This window comes from Chanodichthys erythropterus, chromosome 17 (assembly GCF_024489055.1).
Source record: "Chanodichthys erythropterus isolate Z2021 chromosome 17, ASM2448905v1, whole genome shotgun sequence".
Lineage (NCBI taxonomy): Eukaryota > Metazoa > Chordata > Actinopteri > Cypriniformes > Xenocyprididae > Chanodichthys > Chanodichthys erythropterus.
The window spans coordinates 17,792,399-17,818,573 of record NC_090237.1 but is presented as its reverse complement, the minus strand read 5'-3'; the positions used below and the strand labels follow the sequence as shown (position 1 = coordinate 17,818,573).

General features: G+C 38.1%; 1 protein-coding gene across 5 annotated transcripts; it reads right to left on the bottom strand.

Moving 5' to 3' along the window:
- Positions 1-92: 92 nt before the first annotated feature.
- lrrc75a (leucine rich repeat containing 75A) lies at positions 93-25,518 on the bottom strand. 5 transcript variants are annotated; one of them, XM_067365291.1, is made up of 6 exons: positions 24,697-25,518; positions 24,142-24,162; positions 23,701-23,976; positions 19,712-19,837; positions 14,434-14,546; positions 93-2,289 (listed from the first exon to the last, which is right to left on the bottom strand). In XM_067365291.1, the coding sequence occupies exons 3-6, from the start codon at positions 23,953-23,955 to the stop codon at positions 1,464-1,466; spliced, it is 1,320 nt and encodes a 439-aa protein (XP_067221392.1). In that variant the 5' UTR covers positions 23,956-23,976; positions 24,142-24,162; positions 24,697-25,518; the 3' UTR covers positions 93-1,463. The 5 variants fall into 5 exon arrangements, with proteins under 5 accessions (XP_067221392.1, XP_067221393.1, XP_067221390.1 ...); XM_067365292.1 differs by having other exon boundaries at positions 23,701-24,004; positions 25,133-25,518; XM_067365289.1 differs by having other exon boundaries at positions 23,701-24,162.
- Between the last annotated feature and the right edge of the window lie 657 nt (positions 25,519-26,175).

Below are 26,175 nucleotides of genomic sequence, written 5' to 3'. Positions count from 1 at the left end.
ATTTGTTAAAGGTTTATTGGTTTTGATGCCAACAGTCAAATGCATTTTGTTTTGTTTACAAATAATAGGCTATACACATAGGCCTATTGCTGTTTGTCATTCATAACATTCTCCTTGCTTTATTAACCATTGTGGGAATACAGAAATACTGACAAAAATATTGAACACAGCTCTTCAGTGCACTTATTTCTGTAATGGCACAACTTGTTAAGAAGTTATGGCTTTGAAACACAGCAGGATAATTTTTAGGCTACCTGGTGACCATAAAATGACAACAATCTGAATAGTACAGAAGCTTCCTTTAATTATGCTAAATAATTTATGTTATAATAAACCATCTTTTGGGGAGGGATCTTAATTATATGTTAAAAAAAAAAAAAAAAAAAAACACTGAGCAAGATTTTGCATGTAAGCATATTACGATATTATACAAAGTACTACAGTATAAATGGATATAATATAAATCCTAACTCTCAAATTGGGAATTTTACATAATGAAATAAAACAACTTTTTTTTCCATTATGACAAATCAATATACACTGTCATTGAAACAATACTTTTATTTACTGGCATATCAGAACTACTTTAAGTTACATTTGGATAATGTAAAATTCCAATTAGGCACTAAATAGATGTTTATACTATTAAAATCCCTTTATTCTTTTAAAATCAGTGGATAAACAGAAATGAAACATCATTTTTAGTGGTTAAAGGTTCACTTCTAAAGAGCAGAGCTAAGAAACCACACATTGTCTTCAAAATCCATGTCAAGCAACAAAAACAGAATATCAGTATTATATACTATTGTGTAGCCAAACAACACTTTGTTCCATATAGTGAGTCTTTTCTCTTTGGCTTCACTCCCGCTGCTCTGTATTGTTTTGGGCCAACACTGTGACAGAGATTTTGGTTTTCCACTGTATAAATTAGGGGCACTTAATATGAGCCTAATATCTGCGTCCCATCCACCTGACACCCGGGACATGCATATTCACTGGATGATACTGAATAGAATTTAGGTTGTTTTCCACTGCTGGAGAAAATTTGATGCTTGCAACAGTCAGATGCATAGATGGACACATTGATCCATGAGGTCCAAGCCAATCTGCTTATATCCAGCATGATAAGATTGATCACATCTAAATGTGCACCTGCACACACATACACACATGCCTCTCCAGCAGGGTTCTGAACAGGCACATAGGCACAGAGGTTCATGGTTATGACAGTGAAGGGGAAAACCTGAATGGAAAGTATATCTGACATATCTGTACCTCACAAGTGATTCATTTCTCCTTTGCAACAACAGACATCCGCTGTGATTGTCAAACCTATAAAACCTGCCGAATCCCAAGACTTCGTGGACAACTCGGTCTGAAAACAAGCCCGTCACACACTTCCTAGCTCTCTCTTTTTCTTAAAGGGACTAAGGTTATAGACTCAAATTAGACAGTGGCTTTAATCAGGTAGGGTTGCCTGAATTACATGCTAACTGGTCTGGGACAGAGTCTTCTCTTAAAGGCTCAATGGCTCCAGAGGAGTGCTGTGACTGACTGGAGCAAGACAGATGGGAAGATTGGCTTCGTAAGTCCTCTTCACCCTCAGCTTTGAACGGCTTCTTCTCTTTGCTCCGTTTTGCAACTGGATCTTTTACCAACCGCTGCTCCTCCAAGGTCCACATACTGTCATCCTCATCCTTGCCCTGCACCTGCCTGTCAAAGTCCAGCAACTCCTCCATCATGTCCTCGATCTCCATCTCACCGTCAATCTCTTCTTCTACCTCAGATCTGAGCTCTCCCATGCTCTCTGTCCTGTTTGTGTCATCTGCGTCGTCCTCATCCACTCGGCCCTCCGGCTCGCTGGCCTGGCTCTCACCGAACTCCAGGATGGTGGGAAGGTTGCCCTGTTTGGGGCAGCGTTTGCGCAGGCTCACCAAAAACGGTTGTGGGAGGGAGAAGATGTCTACGTTGTTCCCCAGGTCGATCCAGGTGACACTGGGGAAGCTGTCCGGGTCCTTCAGCGTGTCCGTGAGCTCTTTGAGCACGGCACGGGTCAGCCTGTTGCCATTGAGGGCCAGAGTCTCAAGGCGGGGAAGGGACGCCAGCGTGGGGAGGAGCAGGAGGAAGGCTTCGTCTGTGAGCTCGGTGAAGCCCAGCTCTATGCTGCCGATGCGGGATGCCTGGTGATGAAGATAGGCACAGAGACGCTCCATGTCTTTCACTCCAAGAGGGATGCCAGACAGGTCTAATGACCCACTGGATGGAGGGCTTGAAAGAACTGATTTCAGACTAGGAAAAAGAAGCAGAAAGAGATTAAGAATGTGTGTGATGTGGGGGAATTAACTTTTTATTGAATTTTATAAATCAGAACCGGAGGAGAGAAAATATTAACTAATATTAAATATTAACTGGAGGAAGAAAATATTACGAATTCTAAAATTCCTAGCATTTCATAAGGAAACTAGGACACACTTTTTTCCCCCCAATTTTATTAGGAACTGAAACATTATGTGGCAAATTTGAATTTGAACGTTTATATATTTCATATATATATATATATATATATATATAATATTTTTGTGCAGCATGTTGGGTAACCTTCTTTTGCTTTTAAATGTATTGTATAAATAAACTTTGACTGGATATTACTAGGATGTCTAAAGTTTCTCTCTCTCAAAAATGTTCAAAGACTATCGACTCATTGAGAGTAATTGAGATCCGATTGAAAGCATTCATTTTCGGTAAATGCATTACCAATTCAAAACAACCGCTGAAAATAGGAACAGCATAGAGTTTAAAAGTTAATTTAATCATGAAGTCAGCTGTTATTGTCAAGTATGGATTAAGCACCTATGAGAGATAGATAAATGGAGTGATAGTGAGGAACAGAATATGAAAGCAGGAAGAGAAGCTGATTTATTAAGTAAAAGAGAACAAATGCATTGCTGTAACCGCTGCACATGCAGCAAACTCATAATCAGCTCAGTGTGTCACCACAGCTTGCCAGTGTGCGAGTGAAGAGAGAAAGAGTGAAAGCGAGAAAAGAAACGGCAAGAATACTAATTCGTAATGTGGCCATCACTAATTCACACCAGGACATGCATATATCTTATTGAACTGGCATCTGAGGAAGAGAGAGGAATAATAACCATCCTGATTTGACATGCTATGCTCATTCTGAATGATAGATTTCCTGCCCCCCTCTGATCCTGTCATTGACCTAGCAAATAAAACAGCAGCAATGTCAAGGAAATGGCTAAACCAGAACAGGATATCAACTCTCCTGATATTACTGGCCAGGATCCCAAATCCCACGCTCTTTAAGAGAAAATGCCTTTCCCTCTCTCAGCAACCTCACCCTGAATGCATTTGACCCACTTACAGTCTCTTTGCAGCATTTGATAATTTCCATAACAATATTTGTTACATTGTTCTTTATAAACTAGATTTTTATAAAAAAAAAAATAAAAATAAAAAACCCCTCAATCTCAAATGGCTTAATTGCACAGCCCGTCAGTGTCCGGGTAATGGGACAGTATGGCACACCTTTTTTGTTTTTTCCCAATCACATGTTTTAGTAGTCATCATAAATTATGTATCATTTTAAAGCTTAAACCATTAAAAAAATATTCTGCGAATCTAAACATTGTTACCATTGTTTCCTTTTAGGGGGCTCAATTTTTGTGATATCAACTTCATATCAGGCATAACATTATGACCACCTTCCTAATATTGTGTTGGTCCCCTTTTTGCTCGAGGCATGGACTCCACTAGATCCCTGAAGGTGTGCTGTGGTATCTGACACCAAGATGTTAGCAGCAGATCCTCCTGTAAGTTGCGAGGTGGAGCCTCCATGGATCAGACTTGTTTGTTCAGCACATCCCACAGACGCTCGATTGGACTGAGATCTGGGGAACTTAAAGGCCAAGTCGACATCTCAAACACATTGTTGTGCTCCTCAAACCATTCCTGAACCATTTTTGCTTTGTGGCAGGGCGCATTATCCTGCTGAAAGAGGCCACAGCCACCAGGGAATACCGTTTCCATGAAAGGGCTTAATGTTTAGGTAGGTGGTACCTGTCAAAGTAACATCCACATGGATGGCAGGACCCAAGGTTTCCCAGCAGAACATTGTGCATCGCTTACCTGGGGAACACATGGCAGTGTGATGCTTTGGGCACTCACCCGGCCATTCACGTGATGTAAAAGAAAACGTGATTCATCAGACCAGGCCACCTTCTTCCATTCCTCCGTGGTCCAGTTCTGATTCTCACGTGCCCACTGTTGGCGCTTTCGGCGGTGGACAGGGGTCAGCATGGGCACCCTGACTGGTCTGCAGCCATGCAGCTCCACATGCAACAAACTGCGTTGCACTGTGTATTCTGACACCGTTCTATCAGAACCAGCATTAACTTCTTGAGCAATTTGAGTTACAGTAGCTCGTCTGTTGGATCGGACCACACAGGCCAGCCTTCGCTCCTCACGTGCATCAATAAGCCTTGGCCGCCCATGACCCTGTCGCCGGTTCATCACTGTTCCTTCCTTGGACCACTTTTGATAGATACTGACCACTGCAGTCCGGGAACACCCCACAAGAGCTGCAGTTTTGGAGATGCTCTGACCTAGTTGTCTAGCCATCACAATTTGGCCCTTGTCAAACTCACTCAAATCCTTATGCTTGCTCATTTTTCTTGCTTCTAACACATCAACTTTGATGACAAAATGTTCACTTGCTGCTTAATATATCCCACTCACTATGTGCCATGATGAAGAGATAATCAGTGTTATTCACTTCACCTGTCAGTGGTCATAATGTTATCCCTGATCGGTGTATATACTGTATATATTGTATAAAATAAAAAAGTTTAGTTTGCATGCTTTACAAGATACTTTTATAACATCATTACACTTTCAATTTTTTGAGTTCACTTCCAACCTGACCGTATTCCAAAACAGCCATTTAACTTCAGATCTGTGCTCAGAAACGGGGTGACAGTTAGCAGGTTAAATAACTATCCAGTCTGAGGAATCATTGGTTGCATATAATCTTAGAGTTACCCAAATAATCTCTACTGTATTTCATATGCAACATATCCAAAGCAGCTTTTGTTTGACTGCTTAGAAAGCACCTGAGTTATTTAAGCTGTAAAGGATAATCAGAGAATTAAGCATCTACTTAATGCTTAATTTATTTAATTTAGCTTTTTAATTTAAATCACCCTTCAATTTAAAAAAGCAATACTACATTTTGTCTGCCACTTATCTACGGTTAGTACCTACGATTGATTTCTATGGTTAGCTGTCTTTACTTCCAGCACTCACAGTTGTTTTTTTTTTTTCACACAAGACTAATTATCGACCCGACAGCAGGTGTGTGCTGTGTAAAATCCTTATGTTGCATCGTCTTTCCTGTGAAACTAAATGAAATCAGGTGATTACTTCAGTGTGATAGACTGGAACAGAGGTTTGACAAAAGATAAGGTTGAAGTTTCTAATTTCTTAGCTATACAGAAATGAACCCTTTTGATTACTGAAGATAAAGCAAAGACTCTGAGCAGCAGGTGGGTGGGAGGGTGTCAGAGACGCGCCATACTGTATTGCATTGTAACAATTCATTCACATGGTATCAAAGAGGAAGAGAAAGGAAGAAAAAGGAAAACACCCAACCTACGAAATAATTTTTATATTTACCATAAAAGGGGGCAAAATAATGTTAATGTAAATCCGTAATTTAAATAGCTGGATACACTACACAGTATATACTCTATTCTTCAAGGTTTAGGGTGCATTAAATTAATCAAAAGTGACAGTAAAGACATTCATTATGTTACTTAATCAAAGATACTGAAAACTATTCATCACAGATTCCACAAAAATATTAAGCAGCACAACTGTTTTCAACATTGATAATAATAAGAAATGTTTCTTGAGAAGCAAATCAGCATATTAGAATGATTTCTGGAGAATGGTGTGACTGAAGTAATGATGCTGAAAATCACAGGAATATATTACATTTTAAAATATATCCAAATAGAAACCAGTTATTTTAAACTGCAATTATGATTCACAATATTACTGTTGTTTTAAAATAAATGTAGCTTTGGTGAGCATAAGAGATTTCAAAAACTTAAAAAAATAAAAACTTACTGACCCTGAATGTAGGTTTAATGCAGGTCAATAAAAATGGCCTTAGACCCTCAGATAATAAATGTTGAAGACTCACGCATAATAAGCATGGTAATTATGATTAAAGGGTTAGTTCACCAAAAAATGAAAATTCTGTCATTTATATTACTATATAAGTCATTATTTTGTTTTTTTGGCACACCAAAAATATTCTCGTCGCTTTATAATATTAATATTGAACCACTGTACTCACATGAACTGATTTAAATATGTTTTTAGTACCTTTATGGATCTTGAGAGAGGAAGTGTCCATTGCTGGCTATGGAGGCCTCACTGAGTCATCGGATTTCAACAAAAATATCTTTATTTGTGTTCTGAAGATTAACGAAAGTCATACGGGTGTGGAACGGCATGAGGGTGAGTAATAAATGACATTATTTTCATTTTTGGGTGAACTAACCCAATAAGTGCAGAGTCGATCATTATACTGTTCTATTCTCCAACACACTAAAGGATTACCATAATTGAAATAAATCCTTTTGCAGTGCAAAATGCAAGGATGACTGATTGTGCAGACTACTACTTCATTTTAGTTGAAATTTAGCTTAGTATGATGTGCAACAGATTCTATGATTTAAAATAGCAAGCACTTTCCATGAATGCAGTACAATTTGCTGTACCAATGCTTTGGGTCTATATCCTAATAATACAAAAAGTCAATATTTTGATATAATCTGTTGAACTGATATTCAATTAATTGTAACTATTTCTGTTGTTAAGAGCACTTTACAGCATCATTTCCCCAATTACAAAAAAATTCCATAAAATTGTGATACTTAATAAATAACATAATTTGGATCTTTTTTACAGCATGATGGAAAGACAAGCAAATGATCTCAATCCAATTTCTCAATTTTTATAAATACTTTCTACACTTGCAAAAATTGCAAACTAATCGCTAATGTTCATTTGACTTTCTGAGACTGACAGCCAACATTTTTTTGACTCAATTTTATACCCAATTTATGGAAAGTGCCAGCAGTTTTGTTTAAGCTCTTTGTGTAATAACTTTATGTGAATTTTAAATGCTTTTTTTCTTTGATCAAACAGCTCTTTTACTCAGGCATCAATAACTCTGAAACGACAGCTTTCTGGATGGCTATATAAATCAATACAAAGGCATCAAAGTTAAGATACCAAGTGCCAAAGTGCACAATGAAATGTCAAAGTCACTGCTACAATAAAGACAGACATGGAATGAAATTGAAAAAGCCAGAGATGCAGACAGCTGTAAGGAACAGGGCAGGAATGAATACCAATATCCTATTGCATTATCATGCCACATTCACAACCTTCTGTTTCTGCTCTCAGGCAGTGAAGAGCGTGAGCAGAAGAGGACAAGAAGACAAGAGAGAAAGAGGCACAAAATGGAGAGCTTAAGCTACTGAAAATCTAGCAAAAGGCAGAACTGTGAGGTAATCTCTTGGGGAGAGGCAGCATTAGAATGACTCAAGCGATCATATGAGGAGAAAATAGAGGGATGAGAAATAGCAGGGAAAATTTAGAAGGTAGAAAGAATTCAGCAGACATGCCTGAGAGATGACAGTATGATTTCACAACAGCCCATATTCCACACCCTCTTCTTTTAACACGCTATTTTATATTCCCAAATCCTTTTTTCGTTTAACACGGCTCTCTATCTTTCTTCTCCCCTCACAGTTACACAATCCTAGCTATCAAATACCATTCAGACCAACGAGTTTGCTGTTATTGTGGGTGTTATGGAGGCTGATCATATTTTGAAGCTAGATAAAAACCTCTGGACATGATAGAAAGCTAGAAATCTGCCTGTGTTGAGATGAGGAAGACATTCTTTACTGGCTCAGACTGACAGCTGTGGGCTGCTTGTTATGGACAAATATCACTTTTTAAAAAAAGACCAAGCTTCTGCGCACATACACACTCAAACACGCAAACATATAGACTAAACACGTAAATGAACGGCAAGAATGCATTAAAGGTATTTGTTTTTCAGTAGGAAAGGTGTCATTTAAAGGGATAGTTCACCCAAAAATGAAAATTTGATGTTTATCTGCTTACCCCCAGTGCATCCAAGATGTAGGTGACTTTTTTTCTTCAGTCGAACGCAAATTATGATTTTTAACTGCAACCGCTGCCCTCTGTCAGTCAAATAATAGCAGTAGATGGGAACTTCAACTATAACAGTAAATAAAACTTGCTTAGACAAATCAAAATTAAAACCCCCGGCTCGTGACGACACATTAATGTCCTAAGACACGAAACGATCGGTTTGTGCGAGAAACCGAACATTATTTATATAATTTTTACCTCTAATACACCACTATGTCCAACTTCGTTCAGCTTCCTGTCTTGGATGCCCTGGGGGTAAGCAGATGAACATCAAATTTTCATTTTTGGGTGAACTATCCCTTTAAGTAATAATTAACCATTTTTACAAAAGAAGCATTTTTCAATCAAAAACCAACTTTAGCACAATAATAATTTTCCTATTGTCACTGTGAAGCTGCTTTGGAACAATATGTATTGTGAAAAGCACTATATAAATGAAGTTGACTTGACAAAAGGGTCTCCACTGCACTGCAGACGCTTCACCACATGCAGACCAGTGCAATGCGCTTCGCATTTCAGCTTCACAGTCCAGCTATGTCACACAAACAATAGAGGTCATGTAGTAGATCTATGGCATATCAAATTCCACTTAACAGGTTTTGTTTCGATGAAGCGATCCAAATACTCCTAACATTATTTTTAGTCCACATAACAGCATAATGCAGTTTTCAGATATCTTGTGTTCATAAAGACCTGTTTTTATTGTTTAATTTGCATTTAACAATTTGACAGTCCACTAATATATTCAGTGAGAGTGGGTAGTACTGTTGGTATTGTGACAGTGCAACCTTATGCAAATGAGCAAGAAAAAATACAAACACTTTAAGAGCATTAAGGGCTTTTTCTCCCACCTGCATTAAAAAGATTTGACTTGTCTGTGCTAAACCCTATATACCCCTGTGCTAATAAATAAACTTTAATGTATGCGGTATGTATTTACACTTAAGATAAATGCATGGTATCGGGAAAGATAACAAGTCCCAAGCAGATGTATAATTTCCCCCAGTTATATGTACAATTGATGTAGCTTCAGTGTAAATATTTGAATGGAGGCACATAGATAAAACTGCACACACACTATGAGTGATGCAAAGCTCACATGAACACATGCGTACCGCAGCCCAACATCTGTTATGTATGAATTCTCTAAGAGAAAATGGGACACCTGTCTGAGAGACTGTGTCACACTGATCTGTGGAGGAGGTTAAGGTCATGTTAGCACTTAGCCAACACTAGAGCAGAGAGGGTGGAATCAATAAGGGAGAGAGAAAGAGAAGGGTAACTGAAGGAGACATAAAATGATAGTGTTGTTATTGTTAACTAAATCTATTGCAAATGGTTTTTGTTCATTAAAATAAAGCTGAAATTAAATATAATATAAATATTGGATGAAAAACACATGAAAATTAGAAATGTTGCCTTGGCAACTAATTGAAATAGATATAAGTTTAAGCTGAAGTACTAAAATGACAAACTTAAACTGAAATAAAAAATAAATTAAACATAAAAAAACAAAATCTGGCACCAAGATGTTAGCAGCAGATCCTTTAAGTCCTGTAAGTTGCGAGGTGGAGCCTCCATGGATCGGACTTGTTTGTTCAGCACATCCCATAGATGCTTGATTGGATTGAGATCTGGGGAATTTGGAAGCCAAATCAACATCTCAAACTCATTGTTGTGCTCCTCAAACCATTCCTGAACCATTTTTGCTTTGTGGCAGGACGCATTATCCTGCTGAAAGAGGCCACAGCCACCAGGGAATACTGTTTCCATGAAAGGGTGTACATGATCTGCAACAATGCTTAGGTAGGTGGTACGTGTCAAAGTAACATCCACATTGCCCAAACCATCACACTGCCTCTGCCTTCTTCCCTGTCGCCGGTTCATCACTGTTCCTTCCTTGGGCCACTTTTGATAGATACAGCCCACTGCAGACCGGGAACACCCCATAAGAGCTGCAGATTTGGTGATGCTCTGACCCAGCTGTCTAGCCATCACAAACACATTCCTGGAGCCTCCCCAACACTGCATGTTTTCCATGTCTCCTTAATCAAACACACCTGAATCAGATCATCAGCTCATTAGTTGAGACTCCAAGACCTGAAATGGGTGTGTCAGACAAAGGAGACATGCAAAATGTGCAGTGCTGGGGAGGCTCCAGGAATGAAATTGTTAATTAACGAACAAAGCAAGGCACTTGCGAGCCACTAGTCTACTGCATGTGGGCTGAAGGATATGGGCATCAATACAATTTATAACGTAGCATAGAATGTAATGTTTTCATGGCTCCAGGAATGTGTTTGGGAACCCCTGGTATGTAGTGTTAAGAGTTTCTGTTATGTTGAAGATTTTTAGGTTACCACTGCGCTGAAGATGCAAATGTCGCTAATGCCAGTGACAAGTAATATATTACTTGTTCATTAAATTAACATGCTAAATAAGTTTAGCATGTGCTATGATAGCTACAACTCAAATTATTATGTTCTTCTAGCTCAATGTTGCTTGTTGCTTGAACATCATTTAATTAAAGGTTGTCATAACTCAAAAACGGTTGCATTAATTTTTTTAGTGTGTAATCCATGGAAGAAAGAAAATCATAGGCTTTCCTGAAATTGAGAACATAGTGACTGAAATTCAATTTAATATAATCCATCCCCTTGTTTTTCTTTCCTGTTTGCACCTTCAGGCTGTAAAATTCTCTCCTATTTCTCCTGGACAGTCCCATTATTAACGATCTGATGAAATCACATCAGTAAACTCAAGAGTTCAGGCAGAACAAACAAAAGCACTTGAGGAAGTTCCAGAGAGGTAAGAATGCTGCCTGAGAAACACTTCTCTTTTTAAACGCCAACAGCTGCATTCACATCTGCGACAATATCCCACACCACCGTAAACATCACATGTGGAAACAAATGGAGGGCCGTGTGTGGTGTGACTCAGACAAACATTGGTGCTCTATCAACAAAAAGCACAAAGTAAAGATCAGACAACACAACCGGACCGGATAAAAAGGAGAAGGTATCGAATCCAGTCTATGCATAAACACATACCTTCACATTACAGCTTAACCACAGCAGCCAATGCAGTGAATGAACTGTGGTAGGGGAGTTCAGCTCTTTTATCCTAGCATACATAACTTCAAGCACACCACTAGTGAGTTAAGCACAGAATAAAGGCTTAAGCTCATCTAAAGTGTATCCATCGACACAGGAAATAAATAAAGCCTAGTATTTCCTCATTTACACATTACACAGTCTGTATTTTGACTATATTAATGGCAGCTGGAAAGCAGCCACATAAGTATGAGTCTACACCACAAAACCATGTGTTAGCAAAAAAAAAAAAAAAAAAAAAAAAACCCACACAGCGCGCAGTGGGAGGCTGCTCTTTCATTCACTGACTCACTCTACAGATTCAACACAGCTCTTATCATCAATGGACGGAGTGGAAACCGCTGAAAGCCCAGTTGAGGAGCCAATTCACAGGTGATGAGAATTGGATGGCATACACAGCTGTTCTGTAGATATTGTGTAGTAAAACAACTTGAGGATATCAGGACTGTAGGACCCAAACCTCAAATTAGATGCTCCATTAGCCATGCGTTTTTTAAAACGTAATTAATCCCTAAGTGCTGACGAATCAGTACAGGGACAAACAGCTGGCAAAGCGGTGATTCATTTTAACTGCCTGCTCTGCAAAGTTAGAAAGCCTTTTATATTAAAACCAACTAATTACTTTAATTAATGAACAAAGCAAGGCACTTGCGAGCCACTAGTCTACTGCATGTGGGCTGAAGGATATGGGCATCAATACAATTTATAACGTAGCATAGAATGTAATGTTTTCATGTGAAATGAAAGTACTTATGTGACAATAGAGAGCTGGACAGTGGAAAGAAAATGAGAAAAGAAAATAAATAAATTGAAGAGGAAAAAAGAGAAAGAAAAGTGTTCCCGCAGTAAATAAATTTTGAGAAATATCGACTAGATAATGAATCACTCATGAGTCATGAGTCAATCACGGATCGTGATTGATTCATTGAAAAGATTCAATTTAAAAGAATGATTCACTCAAAAATTGTAAATTACTATGGCTTGTGAGCAAGTTTTACCTTAGTTTTACCCTATTTGATTTGTTATTTAAATTTTTGTGTAAATTTCTTGTTCTTGCCTGTATAGTACTTTGATTATTTGTGGGTCTATTTTATTTGTTATTTTATTGTTAGTGTCAATGGCTTATTCTTGCCTATTCTTGCATTTAAATCACTTTGAGCTGCTGTGACTTACTTGGAAAAGTGCTATATAAATAAAATTTAATTGATTGATACACAAGAGCAATATATAACCAATCAACTATTTGAGAACATATATTGAACAAATATTTGATAACTAGAAAAATGTATATACAAAATAGAAGTTCATACATTTTTCATGACTTTTAAAATATTATTTTATTTGTGATTTATTAGATTAAATCCTTAATATTAAATCCTTGGAAGCATATATTCAGCAAATACCCTTTTTTTATTTTATTTTTTTTTTTAAGAAATTGATATTTGTATTTAGCAAGGATGCATTGAATTGATTAAAAGTGGCAGTAAAATATTTTATAATGTTACAAAATATATTTACATTTCAAATGAATGCTGTTCTTTTATGCTGTTTCTTGATATTATGCAACACAACTGTTTTCAACATTTATAATAATAAGAAATGTTTTATGAGCAGCAAATCAGCATATTAAAATGACTTGAAGGATCATGCGAAAAGTCTGGAATAATGGCTGTAACTTTGCCATCACAGGTATAAATTGCATTTCAAAATATATTTTGAAAAAAATAGACAAGAGTTATTTTAAATTGAAACAGTATTTCATAATATTACTGCATTTTTGATCAAATAAATAAAGAACAGTAGTGTACGTGATAACTAGAAAAAAATGTGTAGGGGAAAGCGGGGTAAGTTGTCACACTTTTCACACTGTCTAACATTTACTGAGCACCATACATCACAATGGTATAAATGTCATACCAAATGAAAGAAGGAAGTCTTGGCCACATATGTTGTATTCATTACATTTTCATATCTTATCTCATTACGGAGTTGTAGACTGTTGAATAGAGAATGTGCACTTGTGACAATCTGCCCCATCGGCGGGTAAGTTGTCACACTAGATTATCTAAAAATCAGAACACAACTACTTAATTGTTATTTATTTTAATTTCTAAATTCAAACCAGAACTGGAAATATAAACAATCATGCCTAGAGAATTTGGAAAAACAATATTTCAATCCAAACAATACACATTTCAATCGAAACACATTAAGTGGCAAGACCACTTTACTTTGAACTTTAAACTCAAACTTTCTCTGGCTTGCACATAGATCCATGATAACTGAATGTAATACTGCAGATAACTCGCATAATTTAACATGTTTAATCTCTGAACATAACTGACTTAACATGTTGAACCTCTTTTTTGAACATGTTCTATGTGTTTATTTGTACTGGGGCAAGTTGTCACATGTGATGACTTGCCCCAAAGTCATTGAGACAACTTGCCCCAAACTGACATGTGTGCTAATGTTGGCTAAATCTCAAGGTTAGCACGTCAGCTAAAGTATCAAAAGACACGTTATTGTCTCCTCTATGTTGTGCAAAATAATAATTTTTAACATTCATATCTAACAAAGTTGTATTGCATAAAATTTAAAGTGCAAATTTTGTACTTTTAAGACAAAAATAAGAAAATTGTGCTAACTTCGGATTAGAGCTATCTTGACCACATGTGAACAGGATGATAGAAGAAGTCACACAAAGTGGCTATTTGATTTTTGAGATAGAGCCTCTAGTTTTGGAGTTATGAAGAGTGTGACAACTTACCCATGTGACAACTTACCCCACTCTCCCCTATTGACTATAGATATATCCACTTTAAAATGACAAATGTAACCTTTTTTCTTTTTTTATTACTACCAGTTTTTGCATAGTCGTGACAACCCCGATAAAGGAGACAAGTCAAGGTGAAACTAGAATAGAAGCGCTGAAACTGAGCTGTAAAAAAAACTCTTGTTGTACTGAGAAAAGTAAGGCAGCATATGCCCTCACTGCCTAAATCTGAGACCCCCTCTCTGCTTGTCAGTTCTGCTTTCTCACCAGGACTGTGGCTTCCTCTTCAGCAGCCCCTGCCGTCTCCACTGGGAGTGTGGGCTCAGGTGGTATGTCAGCTGACGGCACACCTTCTCCATGGCACCCAAAGCATCTCCCTCCTGACACAGATAGAAAGAGAGAGATCACATCAATCAAGCTGTAACACATGGGGACTGGCAGAAGATCAGTGTATCTGAGCCCTCAAGGTAAAATACTAATTTCTTTGACATTTATGATGACAGGAGCAAAGCTATATGGACTGACCGACATGTCACAAACTCGCTCTGACTCTATCATTAGGTCCTCTCAGGTTCTGTGAATGTGTATGTGTGTGATTTGGTGTCCATGGTAAAATGCATTAGCAAGTAATATTTTAGTGACATATTGATGTATTGTACGGCCCTCTCATGGAAAGCTTTATTATTTTTACTCTCATTCATCACTGCCTAAAGCAATCCAATTTGCAGAGAGACATGAACACTCATACACACACGCCTCGAGTAACCGCCACACTCCTCTAGACAGAAACAATTCCTGCCAATGTTTAACACATAAGTTACAGAAAAAGATAGGAACTCAATACTCTTGTAGGGTTGATTATTATATAAAATGCAACGAAATTACAATTCAACAACAACAAAACAATACAAATTAAAATCGCTTTAAATGCTTAAAATGAAAATAGGCTTCAAAACTTTATAATGTAGAGCAGGGGTGGGGAACGTTGATCCTGGAGGGCCACTGTCATGCAGAGTTTAGCTCCAACCCTAATTAAACACATCTGAAGCTAATCAAGGACTTCAAGATTACTAAAGTTACAGGCAGGTGAGTGTTTTTTTCAGGGTTGGAGCTAAACTCTGCATGACAATGGCTCTCCAGGATCAATATTCCCCATCCCTAGAGCATAAAAAAGGATATTCATTTTGAGATTTGCTAAAAATTACATTTAGTAGTGTAAATTAATTATATAAATTTAAGGATTAAGTTTAAGTAAGCTTTAGATGACAGTAAAAGTTAAAGGGTTAGTTCACCCAAAAATGAAAATTATGTCATTAATGACTCACCCTCATGTCGTTCCAAACCCGTAAGACCTCCATTCATCTTCGGAACACAGTTTAAGATATTTTAGATTTAGTCCGAGAACTTTCTGTCCCTCCATTGAAAATGTATGTACGGTATACTGTCCATGTCCAGAAAGGTAATAAAAACATCATCAAAGTAGTTCATGTGACATCAGAGGGTCAGTTAGAATTTGTTGAAGCATCAAAAATACATTTTGGTCCAAAAATAACAAAAACTACGACTTTATTCAGCTTCTTCTTCTTCTTCTTTCCTGTTTCACGGCGTTTGGCATCCAGCTTATTGGTGCATTACCGCCCCCTTCTGCTCCGGAGTTTGATTCACGACTCCGCAGTGACGCTGCTGACGTAAGACGCTGCTGATGTGTTATCTAGTGCGCCCAAGCTTTGTTTACAGTCTGAGGGAGACGCGCGCTGTACAGCTATTCTACATTGTTTGTATTTTGGTATTGCTATATTTTTTAAAATGGTGCGTAAGTGTGCATGTCGCGGATGTCCTAATCACCAAAAACAACCACGGCGACGTAAAAGTGCATTACCAATGCCGACAGATAAAAGGATTAAATGGAATCAATTCAATGGAAAGGATTCCGGAAAAGAAGACAATGCTGAATAAAGTCGTAGTTTTTGTTATTTTTGGACCAAAATGTATTTTTGATGCTTCTAACTGACCCTCTGATGTCACATGGACTACTCTGATGATGTTTTTATTACCTTTCTGGACATGGACAGTGTACTGTACATACATACATACACATACAGAAAGCTCTCTGACTAAATCTAAAATATCTTAAACTGTGTTCCGAAGATGAATGGAGGTCTTACGGGTTTGGAATGACATGAGGGTGAGTCATTAATGACATCATTTTCATTTTTGGGTGAACTAACCCTTTAATTTCTTTTGTAAAAATTAAGTGAAATGTACAATGAAATATTCAATAAAAACTAATATAGAAATGAACTAAATTATTTTAAAAAAATAAGTAAAAAATATGGAATCGACATATGATGCATCCCTAATTAAATCTGAACCTGTTACGATTGGGTCCTCTGCACCAGATCTCTCGGGCCGCCAGAGGGAGCCCTCGCCAGAGTACCAGTTACATTCGAACTACATTTCCCATAGATCCACATACCTGGGACTGATCACGCCTGCACCTGCCACCAATCACCTCATTACCACACACTATTTAACATGCACTCTCATTGCAGTTCTTTGCGAAGTCTTGATCAGCCACGGTTATCATTTTTGAGCGTTTCTTACTGATTGTCTGCCTGTTACCGATTGGATAGTTATTCTGGACTGTGATTCTTGCTGCCTGCCCATTGACTTGCATGTATTCTGGTTTATGATTCCTATATTGCCCTTGTTATTGAATAAACTGCAAATGGATCATCATCACCCGTCTGAGTCGTTACAGAACCATTATGCTGTGATTAGTGTTGTTATTAAGTAAAAGTATTACAAATCATTTTGTTAATTGAAATAAAGCTGAAATAAATAAAATATAAATATTAGATAACTATATATAACTAAATATAAATATTAGATAACTATATATAACTATCTAAAATAAAATGTTTAAGTTGAAGTACGAAAATGACTTGACTGATTTGAAAATAAATGAATGCTAAACAGAAAGATAAAAACTAATAAAAATGTCAAAATTACTAAAACTTAAATTAAAATGAAAAATAAAACTGAAAATATAAAAATAAAAGCTAATTCAAAATATTAATAAATACTTCAATAGTATATAAATTATACTAAAGTAACACTGGCTATGATATCAGAACACATTTAATTTCATTATGGAACTGCAAAGATGAAATCTTGGTTACAAGTTTTTTTAATGTCCATTCTAACAGTCATTTTGTTTTGTCATGTTAATCACAACTGAAACGTACAGAGGTTTATCACTAAACATTAATTTGCTTCAGGTAATAAATCAGTTTCAGTGCACTGCAATGAATGAGAGGGCACTGCTCATACCTGACTAGATTACCAATTATCTGTATTTGCAGAGAACTAAGACTTATCTGTTCTGTGGCTCCAACTAAGAACCTACAAACATCTCTCTAAATGTAGAGTGGCTGCTAAAATTCAGAGGGCCGGGACAAAATTGATATAGGTCTTACCCTGGGACAAATGAGATTTGTTTTTGCCAAGATTCCAAGATAACAGTAACATAGTATTTCATCAAGGACACATTGTCTACGCTCAGGTGTCTGTATCCGTACTGGAAACATCAATATGTAAATCAATCCTGCCATCACGTCTCTCCGCTGCACCAGGTCTTGACCTCTGCAGTGGATCAGAGATAGAAGTACGCCTGTGGATATTGAGATGTCTCAAAGAACCACCCTATTTGTTGGTAAAGCCTACTTGCTGCTGACGGTGAGATTAACAGAGCCACATGGCTGGTCAGCTCTGGTGCGCATCCCCCTGCAGACAGACAGTGGGTCCCCTGGCAATGTAATCATACACCCAGCATGCTCTGACAGCTCTGAGAGTGTAACAGACAGCCCAGCTTTCTTCTCGTCACATCACTGAGCCCGTCCCTACTTTGTCTCCCTCCATTGCTACTTACAATAACATCACTTAGAGCAAATGTCACCTTACACGTTTGTGAGAACTCTCACTCTCCCCACTGTTAGTTGACATTTCATTCTATCTGCTTGGTTAAAATTATTGCATATGCATGTTTCTGAGGCTGGATCCCATTTTTTAGCAATAATGTCCAGGTCATGGACTGGCCATCTGTCCAGGGTTTTTCCACAGATGCTTGACTGGATTGAGGTCAAGGGAATTTGGACTCGCCATTGTGCTCCTCAAACCATTCCTGAACCATTATTGCTTTGTGGCAGTGCTGAAAGAGGCCACAGCCACCAGGGAATACAGTTTCCATGAAAGGGTGTACATGATCTGCAACAATGCTTAGGTAGGTGGTACGTGTCAAAGTAACATCCACATGGATGGCAGGACCCAAGGTTTCCCAGCAGAACAGTCAGATCAGTCAAAGCATCACACTGCCCAGACTGCCTTCTTCCCATAGTGCATCCTGGTGCCATGTGTTCCCCAGGTAAGCGTCGCACATGCTATATAAATGTATAAATGTGATTCATCAGACCAGGCCACCTTCTTCCATTGCTCCGTGGTCCAGTTCTGATTCTCACATGCCCACTGTTGGCACTTTTCGTTCCCCACGTGCATCATTGAGCCTTAGCCGCCCATGGCCCTGTCGCCGGTTCACCACTGTTCCTTCCTTGGACCACTTTTGATAGATACCTACCACTGCAGAACAGGAACACCCCACAAGAGCTGCAGTTTTGGAGATGCTCTGACCCAATCGTGTAGCCATCACAATTTGGCCCTTGTCAAACTCGCTCAAATCCTTACGCTTGACCATTTTTCCTGCTTCAAACACATCAACTTTGAGGACAAAATGTTCGCTTGCTGCCTAATATATCCCGCCCACTAACAGGTGCCGTGATGAAGAGATAATCAGAGTTATTCACTTCACCTGTCAGTGGTCATAATGTTATGCCTGATTGGTGTATCATATCATATTTCATATTTCTTTCTTTTGGTTTTTGGGTGAAATAAAACCAAATTTAAGGGAAGAACTGACAGATTTCATGGGACTCTCACAACCACATTTGGTTAGAGAAGAAATGATGAGCTCAGTGAAAAGAAAACAATGGGCAGCATCCTCACTCAGTGTTGTTTTGGTGGAGGTCAGGTGTTTGTGCAGCTCTCTATAGGAGCTGAGCAGGGTGTTAGTGGTGTGATATAGTGCCTGACTTGCTTCATTAAGTGCAGCAGCAGCAGCAATCTTGAAAGAGGGCTGACTGGTCTTTACTGTGTGTGACTCATCTGCAAGTACACCTCCCTCTACCCTCTCCGTTCTCTTCATCTCTGCTTCTCCCTCACACACACAGAGACTCACACATGCTTAAGCAACTGGGTTTTATCCTAATGCTCACTGCACTGGAATGGTACAATTCCACGTATCACGTCTATCTGCCGTGCCTTCCAGGCAGTGTTCTAAAGCTATTTTCATTAAATATTAATGTAACACAACATACAAGGAATGTACAGAAATAGAGCATGGAGAAATAGTAAATCCTGTGTGTTTGTGTTTAGGTGTGAATGGGATTAGGTTTAAAATGTCACAGAAAATCACAGAAGCTGAGCACTATACCTTTGGGCAGTGAATGTATTTGGCCAGGCTAATAATGAGGTCATGGGTAATGGGATCCACCAGGTTGCGGAAACTGGCATAGCGGTAGAGAACATCGTCAAGAGAGGTTGACTCCATTCCCAGATCCTGGAAAAAAAGACACAATACAGGGAGGTCAAGAGAATGGGAACTACATACTAAGACTTCACACTTAAAGGGATAGTTCACTCAAAAATGAAAATTTACTTACTCGCCCTTATATAGTTCCAAACCTGAATGAGTTTCTTTTTTCTGTTGAACACAAAAGAAGATATTTTAAAGAATGTTGGTAACCAAACAGTTGATGGCACCCACTGACTTTCATAGTATTTTTTCCCCCTGTCTGGTTACCAACATTCTTTAAAATATATATTTTTTTGTATTCAATAGAAGAAAGAAACTCATATGGGTTTGGAACAACTTGAGGGTGAACGAATTGAATGATGACAACATTTTTTGGGTGACCTATCCCTTTATTTCTTATTTTTGAATTCTGATTCTCTAATATGTCATCTAAGAATCTTCTTGTTTGGTCTATTTGTTACACATGGATTCAAGGATTCTATGGTGCATGTCATATTTATATACATCTGAAAGCCATGCACATATAAACAATTTGTGCTTTGTGAACACAAACAATAGCTGAGTCCATTTGTTCATGTTTCCCTGTTCACATCACTGAAATCATTAATTGATGTAGTCCTAGAAAATGAAATGTCAAAATGTGGGCCTAGAAAGCTAACAGATGTTGTTGTCTGCAAAATCCTTTAACTCTGCAAAACATGGCAAACTGAAGGAAAAGTTAATTTACATTATTGAACATTTGCAATCTGTAAAGCAACAGGGCAGACAGGGGGTCAGCAATTTTAAAAATTGCAAATGTGTGTGGGGGTGAGGGCTCTACAGCCAACAAAATAATCAACAGTGAACTAACGGAAAATGAGTGGGTGTGAATGAAGGAAAATCGTCATTAATATGACAGTGAATGAGCTCAGGAAAGGTTAGTTTTTGTTAAGAGAAAAGGCTGAATAATTTCAGTGTTACTACATATAACAAACTTAATAATGAATTTCTCTAACACTAGACCACCTCCGAGCAAAAGCCTTGATTTATCATCATCATCCCTCTATGGAGGGATGAATCTTGATTAATTGATTTCCATTTAATCAAAGGCCCATCCATTTTCATGGTCTCCGGGCAACAAGGTGCACTTGGTAACCACTGGACAAGAGATGCTGTCCTTTGACTCTATTTCTTGCTCATTATGTGCTTTAGCCCCCATTGCAGGATACACTGCAAATATATTCCAGTAAAACTGCTATATTTATTTGTGATAAAAAAAAACTTCCCCTTGTGAAAAAGAAGTGTGCTTAATGGTATTGAATGTTTACTTACAATCTTATATATAAAAACAAAACTGTACTTGCAGATAACTTAAGTGCACTTAAAGGGAGTACACTCTTAAGTACACTAAAAAAGTGCAAATTAAAGGTACATTTTAAATCATTACGTTTTATTAAACTTTTGTTATGCTTATTTTGATGTGTTGACTCACTAAAGCACATGTAAAGTACTTATGATTAGTTTAACTGTAGTGTGTTATTTGATATTACATTTAAAGTTAATATGTACTAAATTACAACTTCATCATTACAAATGGGATTATAAATATATTAAATTGTATGACGTTTCAATAGAAATGACATAACAGTAAAATGTTTTAGTTACCATATTTCGAAGATCTAATAGTAGTCATTTTTAAATGAAATATAAATATGTTCTTCAGTTCTAAAAGAATGTCATTTAATATAAATTTAAACTATAATGCATTTTATTTAACTGTAAATAACAAGCAATTAAGTGCCCAAAAACCTTACGTTCAGTTTGCACTTAAGTATATTATTTCCATAAGTACTCTTTGTAAAAGTATGCTAAAGTGTCATTCTTTTTCTAACCTTTCAAGAAATAATATAGTGTATTCCAAAGCAACCTGTTGCTTCGCCACTGCCCAGCAAATCATTTAATACTACCTATGGAGGATTAGAAAACCCCATTAGCTCAGTCTTTGATCCCTGCTGCACATATGCAGAAAATCCTCAGTGCAGTGAACCTGCTAAAATGAACTTCTAATCCATAAGATGATCCTTACTCTTGAGGAAAGCTGGATCAAAAAATAGTAATAGGGGCAAGAGTTCTGGTAGCACATACCCATCTACACTGACCTGATCTTACTGGTATTGACACAAAGAAAGTTACTATCTGTCTGAGACAGCCATTCAATATAAAGCAGACCATAATCACTAACCAAAGTAAACAGTTGGTATTTATGCAGTGTAGTATAACTCAGCTTGTGCTGTGTCTGTTCTCACAGGTTCACAGGACTGTGAAATGGGCATCTGTCTCAATAGCACTGAATTCTGCGAGATGCAAAATCTATAGAGCTGGGAAACTATCTCAAGATATGTCTATATCATCACTCTTAAAAATGTGACAGTAATGGTGTGTTTTGGAAGAAGACTTACAAAATAACACCAGCCCAGTATGGGACTGACACTTTGGCCCAATTGCTCTCCGCTGTAAAGCAAAAAGTGTGGTTTCTGCATGGGGTGCAAGGACAGATTACAGATCGGGCCAGTGTGGCCAATGCTTTGGGGCCTATGCTAACAGGTGAGAGGCTCACGGTAATCCAAAAAGCTGCAGAAGTAAAATTTATATAGATACAAGAATTAACATGTGTAATTACAATTTTGTTACTTCCTTTCTTGTATTTGTGATCTGATTTCTAGTCATTTGGACATTACTATTGCAACCACAGGGGGCCTGTGAAAAAAAAAAATTGTGCTAGAGCCTTGCAGGACCATAATACTTTTTGATGGAGTGCAATGATTCTTATGTACTGTGATATAGGCTCCACACCTACTTCAGGAACTCTATTTAACTTCAAATGCTGTTTGTAAAATGCAGAGAGTGTTAACAGGTAGGGTAAGATGGGGAAATATGAAAAATGCCCACCTTAAGAACAATGTAGATTTACTTTTAAATTGTAAGGTGCCCTAGAACCAGTTTTTACAAGATGTAATATAAGTCTAAGGTGTCCCCTGAATGTGTCTGAAGTTTCAGCTCAAAATACCCCATAGATTATTATTATTATTATTTTTTTTAAACGGCCTATTTTGGGGCAAAATTAATTATGCACCGATTCAGCGTGCGGCCCCTTTAAATCGCTATTGTCCTTGCTTGCTTACCTAGCCTGATGATTCAGCTGTGCACAGATCCAAACGTTAATACTGGCTGCCCTTGTGTAATGCCTTGAACATGGGCTGGCATATGCAAATATTGGGGGCGTACATATTAATGATCCCGACTGTTACATAACAGTCAGTGTTATGTTGAGATTCTGTTTTCCGGAGGTCTTTTAAACAAATGAGATTTACATATGGAGGAAGCAATGGAGTTTGAAACTCAATGTATGTCTTTTCCATGTACTGAACTCTTGTTATTCAACTATGCCAAGGTAAATTCAATTTTTGATTCTAGGGCACCTTTAAAATAAAGTTTAGCATGTGTAGGATGATGCATCAGCCAATGTGTTATTATAAGGAATAAATATAAACATTTGCTAATTTAGTTGTTATAGTACAAAATATCACATATTAAAAGAGGGGTAGGATGGCTGGGTAAGTTGGCCCCCTACTTGGGGTAAGAAATAAAAAATAACATAGTAGCCAATCATCTAAAGTGCTGAGATGATATTTTGTGTCAACTATGGTAAAAAAATAAGATGTTGGAAGGGGGGGTCATCTTGCCCTAGGGGGAATCTTACCCCAACCTACCCTACAATAATGGGTAACATGGCAGACATTCAACAATAAAACTTGACAAGAACTCATCAGTGAGAGAAGTCTGACAACTTTCATCTCTCTGTTTAAGTTTTAACCAAACCTACAAGAAGCATGGACTGATATTTGTACCTGCCGGAGAGTCTTCAGCATCTCTGTCGCTTCATCGTGTTTCCCCTGCTTTGCCATCAGCATCATCTCTTGTATCATCCCGATGCGCCGCTGGTAGGGAGGAGGAGTCCCGCTGCTCCTCAGTTTGTCTCCTGACCTCAACATTAAAGAGGTAAGGATGTCGCCTCGCTCTTTCGTAGGGGTCCGTTTCCATCCTGTGCTCTGAGGGCTTGCTCCTGCCTCCTGTCCAGCAGCCTTTGTTTGCTTCGCTCCCATGTTTGGTTATAAAGTGTCAACCTGGAAATGGGCCTCCAGACTGGGCATACTTTCAAAATGCATTCACATGAAACTATTTAAAGTCCTTTACATTATACATGAGATTTTGTAAGAAACAAATGAAGATAAGAAATAAGCCTTATAAAGTTTATTGGAGAACAGTGTTTTAAAAGTCCTTCTGCTCACCTCACACCTGTCATCTCTCACCTGACAAAGAAAAAATACTTACATTAAGATCAATAAGAATTTATGATAATAAAATGATAAAAAACTAGCATCGAATAGCATTTCAGTAAAATCTTTTCACAAAGTGTTCATTCACACGGTGCAAATTATAGGGGTGGTTTGGGGGGATGTAGGCCTACGACCCCCAAATTAAGGCATGAACCCCCAACAAAGGAAAGTTGGTGGTCTTAAAAAAAATGTACTCTTTTTACATAGCAGCATTTATACGTTTCAACAGCATTCAAATGTTTCCGTGAGCAAAAAAGTTAAATGTATAATCTCGCTAACAGAATCGCCACTGCGTATGTAACCATAGCAACAGCTGCTCGATATGTTTGTATCGGGCGGTGCCTCAAAAACACCTATTTATCAAATTATCATATTTACACATCACAAATATAACACAAAATACTTTTGTTTTGTTTAAAATGTCTTTTGTTTAAAATGTAGGGGCGCCAAAAGACCAATTGCGCGCGACGAACCGATTGCTCCCCGAAAATTACTTAAAAAGTTTACCTCACTGAAAGTCATTGAATAATTCGCACACTTCCCATCCAGTTTTCCGTCAAAACTGCGTTAAAGGTTTGGTGCTGTAGTTTACTACGCATAACGTCCAACTTTTACATCATTCACAGCTGACTCCTGCAACGTCAGTTGTTTACTCTTTAGAAATCATCCGTCCGCACGCGCAATTTTTTTTGAAATTTTATAAGATGACAAAACATCTAAAATACTGAGCGTTTCATGTCAGAGTACTCGTAATTCAGTCCAATTAGGTCAAAGCTTAATAATTTATCTCTTCTGTTAAAAACTCAAGTAATCCACGATTCCCTCAGGTAGGGAACAGATCTGAAGATGCCTGCGGCATGACCGCAGATTAAAGAAGAGCAGTCCCGCAAACCTCCAAAAAACTCACACAGTCCGCTTCAACAGAATTATAGCATGATCTTACGCAAGGATGATTCGTTTTCTGTCTCTGTTTTTATTTCGCAGTTCCTCCGCATTCTCTCATACGCACACGATGTTTCTGTGCGAGTTTAGTCGACGGCGAGCAGTACTGCTGTGAACAAGGGCATGTAAATATTTACGTCGTCCGTCACTGTTTCCTCCTCGTACAAGTCATCCCAGAATTTTCTTCCACGCAGCCCGCGGAAATATCACTGTTCACTGCTGAAATGTGCCGTGTCGAATGAATTCTCGCTTTCATATGACCTCTCTCCCCAGGTGTGTCCCGTCTGAGGGTTGGGTGTGTTCAGAGGAGAACGACTGAACGGTCTCTCATCACTCAGATGGAGCGGAGAGGCGCTGGGTCTCGACACAGGCTGTGTGGGAGGGGTGGAGCGGTCTGCAACATCCTCCACTTGTTTTTCAATCTATAGTCGCGAATGCACCACTGTCTTGGTACAGTTAACCAAGTGGAGAATGTGGTCGTGATTGGGACTGCTCCAGTTCTGCACTATTAGACGCATTTCAGCACTTTAAAGGAAATGAAAGAATCATTCACACATTTGGGCAACTCCATATCCCCCTATATGCGTAGCAAGATTCTGCTCAAGTTATTTTTTATCATTGACTTGGGTTATAATTGGCCTATCTTTGCTGACATCTGGTGTTTAACACATGGCATATCATCTGCTGCACTTTTTGTTCTTAGGAGGAAAAATTGGTTTTGAAAATAATAAAACGAAGAAAACACTTACAAAAGTAGTATGGAATAATATTTATGCTAAATTTGCACATAGGTCTGTAAGAAAAACATATAGAGCAAGTAACTGACATGATGACATCACCTTATTGATCCTCTTAAAGGTGCAATATGTAAGACTTTGTGTCCGCTAGAGGCCTATTCAAAACAAAGGTGTAGCTCGATGACACCAAATTTGAGCGTGGAATCTCGGAACATGTGGTCTTCATTTCACAGCCGTGCAAAATAATCTGGACGGGACTCTGGAAGAAATCATGTTCATGGATGCAATTATTAACGTTACTGTAGTC